At 50.9% G+C, this 8,356-nt stretch overlaps 1 protein-coding gene across 1 annotated transcript; it reads left to right on the top strand.

Moving 5' to 3' along the window:
- Positions 1 to 6,968: 6,968 nt before the first annotated feature.
- On the top strand, positions 6,969 to 8,343 carry MESP1 (mesoderm posterior bHLH transcription factor 1). The gene is made up of 2 exons (XM_003820431.6): positions 6,969 to 7,710; positions 7,991 to 8,343. The coding sequence occupies exons 1-2, from the start codon at positions 6,988 to 6,990 to the stop codon at positions 8,072 to 8,074; spliced, it is 807 nt and encodes a 268-aa protein (XP_003820479.4). The 5' UTR covers positions 6,969 to 6,987; the 3' UTR covers positions 8,075 to 8,343.
- The last annotated feature ends 13 nt before the right edge of the window (positions 8,344 to 8,356 follow it).

Raw genomic sequence — 8,356 nt, 5'->3', positions numbered from 1 at the left:
ATCTGAGAACTTCTAGGGGCTGTGGTTTCAACATAAAGTGTGCTTCCCACACATATGGTCTCTTGTCCAAATATGTCTAGTTGATTTTGTACTTAATAAAATACAGGCTGGGCATGGTGTCTCATACCTATAATCCCAGCACTTTGAAAGGCTGAGGTGGGAGGATCACTTGAAGCTAGGAGTTTGAAACCAGCCTGGGTAACAAAGTGAGACTCAGATTCTACAAAAAAAAAAAATATATATATATATTTATATTTATATATAATATATAAATATATATAATATATGTTTATATATTATATATAATATATAAAAATATATATAAATATATATAAATATATATAAAAATATATATAAATATATATAAATATATATAAATATATATAAATATATACTTATATATAAATATATATAAATATATACTTATATAAATATATATATAAATATGTATTTATATATATAAATATATATATTATATATATATATATATATTTTGAGACAGAGTCTCGCTCTGTCACCCAGGCTGGAGTGTGGTGGCACCATCTCGGCTCACTGCAACCTCCGCCTCCTGGGTTCAAGCAATTCTCCTGCCTCAGCCTCCCAAGTAGCTGGGACTACAGGCACCCGCCACCATGCCTGGCTAATTTTTTTGTATTTTTAGTAGAGACGGGGTTTCACTGTGTTATCCAGGATGCTCTCAATCTCCTGACCTCGTGATCCACCCACCTTGGCCTCCCAAAGTGCTGGGATTACAGGTGTGAGCCACTGCACCCGGTCCAAAATAATATTTTTTAATTAGCTGGGTGTGGTGATGCACGGTGCCTGTGGTTCCAGCTACTGAGGAGTATGAAGTGGGAGGATAGCCTGAGCCCAGGGGATCGAGGCAGCAGTGAGCCAAGATTGCGCTACTGCACTCCAGCCTGCGTGACAGAGCAAGACCCTGAAAAAGAAAAAGAAAATAAACAAACAAACAAAAAAACCCAAAACCAAATTCATTTCAAAGCATTGTTGACAACCCAGTAATGGCGGTTTCTTCTGGCACAGGCAATTGGGAGCCCTAGAGCAGGATGGTAAACAGGTTTGCTCTACCTTCTGCACGTGTTGACTTTGTAACTATGTGTAAAGCAAATGCTCTACTTGCAGATAAAGATACGAAGATAAAACATGAGTTTGTGGTCATTCTGAGTTTACTCAAGTAAAGCTACGAAATGAAGTCACAATCATGCGACAATCAGGGCTTTCTTGGCATTGAGAAGCTTAGCAGTCCCTGGACCACAGGGCACCTGGAGCCTCCTGAGGTCCAGCCTTTCTGCTTTCTGGCCTTTTCTTTTCTTTCTTTTCTTTTCTCTCTTCTTTTTTTCCTTTTTCTTTCTTTCTTTCTTTTTTTTTTTTTTTTTTTGAGACGGAGTCTTGCTCTTGTTGCTCAGGCTGGAGTGCAATGGTGCGATCTCAGCTCACCACAACCTCCACCTCCTGGGTTCAAGTGATTCTCCTGCCTCAGCCTCTCAAGTAGCTGGGATTACAGGTGCCTGCCACCATGCCCAGCTAATTTTTTTGTATTTTTAGTAGAGATGGGGTTTCACCATTTTGGCCAGGCTGCTCTCGAACTCCTGACCTCAGGTGATCCACCTGCCTCGGCCTCCCAAAGCGCTGGGATTATAGGCGTGAGCCACTGTGCCCGGCCGCCTTCTGGCCTTTTCTCTGCACCCACTCCCACCCCGGCACACAGAACACTTTACCAATTCCCAACCGCATGTTCCCTTGGGGCCTAGTGGCATCAAAGAGGCCCAGTCACTGGGCTCCCATGCCAGTTTCCTGAGTTGGCTCTGGAGCCCAGGAAGGCATCCATCTGCTGCAGTCCAGGAGTGGGCTCTGCTGACAGCTGCAGGCTGAGGAAGTGCCTCCTGGGCCAGGCTGTCCTTGGGTGTAGATGGATCCTAGGGCATATGCACAGGGAGGGGGCTTCTCCCCTTCTCCCCACTCTAGGGGTTGGCTGGCACTGCTTCTCCTGGATGTGATCCTGGGCATAGGCATTCTGGGGCTGCTGGGACAGACTGCAGAGGAGGAGGAACAGAAGGTGTCAGAGGAGGCCAAGAACAGCAGGAGACAGAAGAGATCCCAGGAAGGAGGGGTGGGAGACATGCCCAGGGAGAAGGTACCATGCCATGGGGCCATCATCGCTACAAACCAGCTCACCCATCAGGCTCACTGGGCTGGAAGCTATGGGGGAATGCAAAACATCAGACCAGCAAAACTGGAATCCCAGCACTTTGGGAAGCTGAGGCGGGCAGATCACTTGAGGTCAGGAGTTCAAGGCCAGCCTGGCCAACATGATGAAACCCCATATCTACAAAAAAATACCAAGATTAGTCAGGCATGGTGGCATGCGCCTGTGGTCCCAGCTATTCAGGAGGCTGAGGTGGGAGGATCGTTTGAGCCTGAGAGGCAGAAGCTGCAGTGATCCCAGATCATGCCACTGTGCTCTAGCCTGGGCAATAGGGCAAGACTCTCTCTCAAAAAAAGAAAGAAAACAATCAAACACAAATTGGGACACATATCTATTCCACATCAGCTAATCAACTCTGAGTGTCCTGTACTGCTTGGATAAGTAACAAAGTATTACATACTGACATTATTCCAAAGGAGTTTACAATCTACTAGAAACAATTAGGATTTAAAACATAAGAGCATGAACAAGAAGACAAATAGTTTGGAAAACTACCATACTAAAGTTCAGAGAAAGCTTCATCAAAGGTAAAAATTGGGCTGGGACTGGGCACAGTGGTTCATGCCTGTAATCCCAGCACTTTGGGAGGCTCTCTTGAAGTCAGGAGTTCCACATGGAGAAACTCCGTCTTTACTAAAAACAAAAATTAGCTGGGTGTGCTAGCACACACCTGTAGTCCCAGCTACTTGAAAGGCTGAGGCAGGAGAATCGCTTGAACCCAGGAGGTGGAGGATGCAGTGAGTCGAGATGGTGCCACTGCATTCCAGCCTGGGTGACAAAGCGAGACTCCATCTCAAAATAAATAAACAAACAAATAAAAATAAAAATGTTGAGCTAGGTTTTGATGTTTAGAAAGCTTGCTAAGTAGGAATGAGGGCACTACAGGGTGGGGCAGTGGCATGGACAACGGCAGAGAGGTGGGACTTGGGGTGTGTGTGTGTGTGTGTGTGTAGAAAACAGAGGAAGACAAGTCTCATGGGCCAAGGGGTCTGTGTCCCAGAGCAGAGACAGCCTGAGGGCTGAGAGGATCCACATTCCAGAGATGCTTGGAGGCCAGAGGAAAGAATGTAGATTGAAGGGAAGATGGAAGAAATGTTTCCTACAGAAGATTAGACTGGGTGAAGGAAGTTGGGAGAAAGACTGGATTCGGGTAATGGAAAGAAAAGCAAAGAAAGAGGTGGACCTGAAGAAAATACAGAAAGAAGGGATGTCATCTGGTGACGGCTTGGAAGGAGAAGGTGAAGTGGGAATCCCTGCAATTTCATACCATGAAGAAAGCTGGTATTGCTGAGAACCAGGCCATTTAAGCAGAGAAGATGGGCGAGGGGTGAGTGGAGGGGTAGGGAGGAAAGGGGGTGGAGGAGGGAGGGGACGATGAGTGGTTTGGTGTACACCAAGCTTGTCCAACCTACAGCCCAGGATGGCTTTGAATGTGGCCCAACACAAATAAACTTCTTAAACATTCCGTAAACTCCTTAAAACATTATGAGATTTTTTTTTTTTTTTTTTTTTTGCAATTTTGTTAGTGCAGTAGCTATCATTAGTGTATTTTTTTTTTCTTTTTTTAGACAGAATCTTGCTCTGTCACCAGGCTGGAGTGCAATGGCACAATCTCAGCTCACTGCAACCTTTACTTCCCAGGTTCAAGCGATTCTCCTGCCTCAGCCTCCGGAGAGCTGGGACTACAGGCATGCGCCACCACACCAGGCTAATTGTTTGTATTTTTAGTAGAGACAGGGTTTCATCATGTTGGCCAGGCTGGTTTCGAACTCCTGACCTCAAGCGATCCCCCTGCCTCGCCCTCCCAAAGTGCTGGGATTACTGGCTTGATCCCATGGTGCCCAGCCTCATTACTGTATTTTATATGTGATTCAAGAAAATTCCTTGTCTTTCAATGTGGCCAGGAGGCGGAGGTTGCAGTGACCCAAGATCGCGCCATAGCACTCCAGCCTGAGCGACAGAGCCAGACCCTGTCTCAAAAAAAAAAAAAAAAAAAAAATCAGATATCTGGCCCTGAAAGAAACCATTCCGCTTGAAAACAGGTAAAGATATGATGCCAGACACCCAGACACCAGGTACTTCACAGTCTGGCTGGAGAGCAGATAGCCATGCATGAAGTACCTATTAAGACCAGGGTGCAAACTCAAACTCCTGAGGGGCCAGGTGAAATTTCATCCAGGCTGCAGTGCAATGGAGCGATCTTGGCTTACCATAACTTCCGCCTCCCGGGTTCAAGCGATTATCCTGCCTCAGCCTCCCGAGTAGCTGGGATTGCCGGCGTCTGCCACCATGCCTGGCTAATTTTTGTATTTTTAGTAGAGACGGGGTTTCGCCATGTTGGCCAGACTGGTCTCAAACTCCTGATCTCATGATCCACCCTCTTCGGCCTCCCAAAGTGCTGAGATTACAGGTGTTAGCCACTGTGCCTGGCCCTTTTCTAATATTCTTTAACAACTCTGCTTTCTTGGATGGGAATTCATGAGCTCTAGTACTTGAGGAGATTTTCATCTGTAGATGTTAGGATTTTCTTATCTACTATATTCAGCACCCATCCTGGAGCAAACTCAAAGAAAATCTGCCTTGGATCCTTCTGAGTACTGAACATTTGAAGAGTTCTTCTTTCATGATATCCAGTAAATTAGAACTGTCCTTCCTGGCAAGCTCAAGTTGTGCTTCAGGAAATTTGGCAGGATCTGCCAGGTTCCCACGATTCTTTGCATTGGTGGAATATGGTACCAGTGCTTCAGAAGGAAGCATTCTTTTTGGAATGGGTTGTCTCCAAAAAGAATGGAACAGGTTTGGATAGAATTTCCAGACTTCTTGGATCCTGTAAGGCTGTAGTGACACCACCACCATTTTTTTCAATTGCAGCAATAGCTAGTTCTGAAGCCAACTGTACTTCAATATTAACTTTTTTTTTTTTTTTTTTTTTTTTTTTTTTTGGACACGGGGTCTCACTCTGTCATCAGACTGGAGTGCAGTGGCATGATCTCAGCTCACTGCAACCTCCACCTCCCGGGTTCAAGTGATTATCCTGCCTCAGCCTCCCAAGTAGCTGGGACTACAGGCACGTGCCACCATGCCTGGCTAATTTTTGTATTTTTAATAGAGACGGGGTTTCACCACGGTGGCCAGGGTGGTCTCAATCTCCTGACCTCATGATCCACCCACCTTGGCCTCCCAAAGTGCTGGGATTACAGGTGTGAGCCACCGCGCCCGGCCCAATATTAACTTTCACGTGAAAGGTGTCTGCAGCCTTTTCGACCAGCTGAACACCATAATCCTCTTTAAGTGGCTGAATGGTCACACCTCTTCCATTGACAAGCTGGGTTAAGTCAATAGGTTGAGTAGGATCAACACGACCCAAATCAGTAACATATTACAGTCTATTGATACTTAAAGGTTGATACTGGTGTCTGAAGCTAAGTCCTTCATTAAATCTGTATTTTGGGATTCCGATGTAAAATAGAGTCTGGCCATCCCCCAAGCCCAGCAGAGCCAGTTTCCTCTCTGCCTTTCTCTTTTATGGCCTCTGCCGCATTTTCTACCTCTTCTCCGACCTTTTGGTCGTCTCATGGGTTTCCTGGAGCCAGGATTCCGCTTTAAATTGGTCAGGCTCATGCGCAGCAGGGCCCAGAGCTGCCATAACCTGCGAAAAGAGTTTTATTTCTTCCTTTCTGACCTGTATGTCTTTTGTTTCCTAATTGCATAGCCTAGATCCTCCATCTGGTACAATGTTGAATAGGAGTGGTAAGAGAGACACCCTCGCTTTGTTCCTGCAATCGGGGGGTGGGGGGAAGATTTCAGTCTTTCACTACTCAGTATGAGGCTACCTGTAGGTTCTTTGTAGGAGCCTTTCATCGGGTTGATGAAATTCCTCTCTATTCTTAGTTTGCTGAGAATTTTTATCACGAAGGGTGTTGGATTTTGTCAGATGCCTTTGCTGCGTCATTTCCACTCACATTTCATTGGGAAAACCTGTTATACCTGTCCAATAGCGGCAGAACATCAGGTAGAGGCCAGTGGTGACAGCTGTGGCAACAGGCCAAGCTCCAGACCTTGCCAGGCTAGAGGTGGCCTGGGGTTGGAGCAGGCTTAACCCCCTCCCTCTGCTCAGAAGGTCCAGCATCCTGACCAGACTCGGCAGCTTATTGGATTTGCCGGGGTGCAAGCTTCCTTGCACTGTCCACATGTTCTTACCAGGGAAGGGTCTACCCAGGGCCATCCTGCCTCAAAGGAGAAGTGGTTTACTGTTTTCTCCACCTTTAGAGGGAATGAGGGTCCCTGCTCCTGGTCCTTGCTCTACTCCACTGTCCAGTTGGCGCATGCCCTGAGGCTCTCATTATACAAATTGGAAGCTAAGAACTTCCAATTTGTATAAGCAAAAGAACTAAGAATTTGCAAAAGGTCCCCAACAGGTGAAGGCAGGCCCCAAACCTAGGATCTAGATTTCGTTTTTCTGACCCCGCTTCCTTTAACCTGCAGGGCTGGCCCAACGCCCCGGGCTTCACCCAACACTGGGCGCAGGCGGGAAGCCCGAGAGGCTGGGTCGGGCGCCCAAGCGAGGGCCCAGGTGGGGCGAAACAGGCGCAGTCAAGGGGCTGGCACCTTGGCCCCCCGCCGTGGATTCAAAGGGTCAGGCTCCGCCCCCTCCAAGCCCCGAGCCCACTTTGATGTGCTGATGCGGCCTGGAAGGGGCCACTTCACACCTCGGGCTCGGCATAAAGCGGCCGCCGGCCCCCAGACGCGCCGCCGCTGCCATGGCCCAGCCCCTGTGCCCGCCGCTCTCCGAGTCCTGGATGCTCTCTGCGGCCTGGGGCCCAACTCGGCGGCCGCCGCCCTCCGACAAGGACTGCGGCCGCTCCCTCGTCTCGTCCCCAGACTCATGGGGCAGCACCCCAGCCGACAGCCCCGTGCCGAGCCCCGCGCGGCCCGGCACCCGCCGGGACCCCCGCGCCCCCTCCGTAGGTAGGCGCGGCGCGCGCAGCAGCCGCCTGGGCAGCGGGCAGAGGCAGAGCGCCAGTGAGCGGGAGAAACTGCGCATGCGCACGCTGGCCCGCGCCCTGCACGAGCTGCGCCGCTTTCTACCGCCGTCCGTGGCGCCCACCGGCCAGAGCCTGACCAAGATCGAGACGCTGCGCCTGGCTATCCGCTATATCGGCCACCTGTCGGCCGTGCTAGGCCTCAGCGAGGAGAGTCTCCAGCGCCGGTGCCGGCAGCGCGGTGACGCGGGGTCCCCTCGGGGCTGCCCGCTGTGCCCCGACGACTGCCCCGCGCAGATGCAGACACGGACGCAGGCTGAGGGGCAGGGGCAGGGGCGCGGGCTGGGCCTGGTATCCGCCGTCCGCGCCGGGGCGTCCTGGGGATCCCCGCCTGCCTGCCCCGGAGCCCGAGCTGCACCCGAGCCGCGCGACCCGCCTGCGCTGTTCGCCGAGGCGGCGTGCCCGGAAGGGCAGGCGATGGAGCCAAGCCCACCGTCCCCGGTTAGTGTCCCCTTCCCCGCGCCCCCTTCGTCCGTGCCCCCGCGCACAGCCCCACCGCCCGCCAAGGTGAGGACCAGGCACCCTGCTGCTCCCCGCCGGCAGCCTGGCCACCTGGCCACCATAGTATGCCCAGGGCTCCAAGAAGCGAAGGCAGGGAAAGGCCACGCAGAGGACTGGGTCTCCCCTCGCTAGGGGCCCCCTGAGAGTGGAGCCCACGAGCGCGGACACCCGCACAAGGCCACCAGTGCTGAGGGCTGCGCTGTTCCGTCTCTCCCTACAGCTCCTTCCGGGCGACGTGCTGGCTCTGTTGGAGACCTGGATGCCCCTCTCGCCTCTGGAGTGGCTGCCTGAGGAGCCCAAGTGACAAGGGACAACTGACGCCGTCTCTGTGAGCACCGAGGCTTTTTGGCCTCAGCACCTTCGAAGTGGTTCCTTGGCAGACTGCCTTTCCTGGAAGAGGGCACGGGCGATCCCGACGGGGGCATTCCTGCGGGTGAGAGCCGTCCCCACCACGGCGGCCCTTCTCAGCCCCTCCCTCCATGGAGGGACCCATAGGGCTAGACACTTTGAGGCAAGCAGGAGGCTCTGCCTAATGTGAATTTATTTATTTGTGAATAAACTGTACTGGTGTCAGTTGGCAATTTCT

The sequence above is a fragment of the Pan paniscus genome, chromosome 16 (assembly GCF_029289425.2).
Source record: "Pan paniscus chromosome 16, NHGRI_mPanPan1-v2.0_pri, whole genome shotgun sequence".
NCBI lineage: Eukaryota > Metazoa > Chordata > Mammalia > Primates > Hominidae > Pan > Pan paniscus.
The sequence above is the reverse complement of the archived record's forward strand: the minus strand, read 5'-3'. Positions and strand labels throughout refer to the sequence as shown.

What these genes read in the sequence shown, in the direction of transcription:
- MESP1 (XM_003820431.6), top strand. Translation starts at nt 6,988, where the DNA reads ATGGCCCAGCCCCTGTGCCCGCCGCTCTCCGAGTCCTGGATGCTCTCT. An exon ending in AGCCAAGCCCACCGTCCCCG is followed by an intron (nt 7,711 to 7,990) that starts GTTAGTGTCCCC and finishes CTCTCCCTACAG; the next exon opens with CTCCTTCCGGGCGACGTGCT.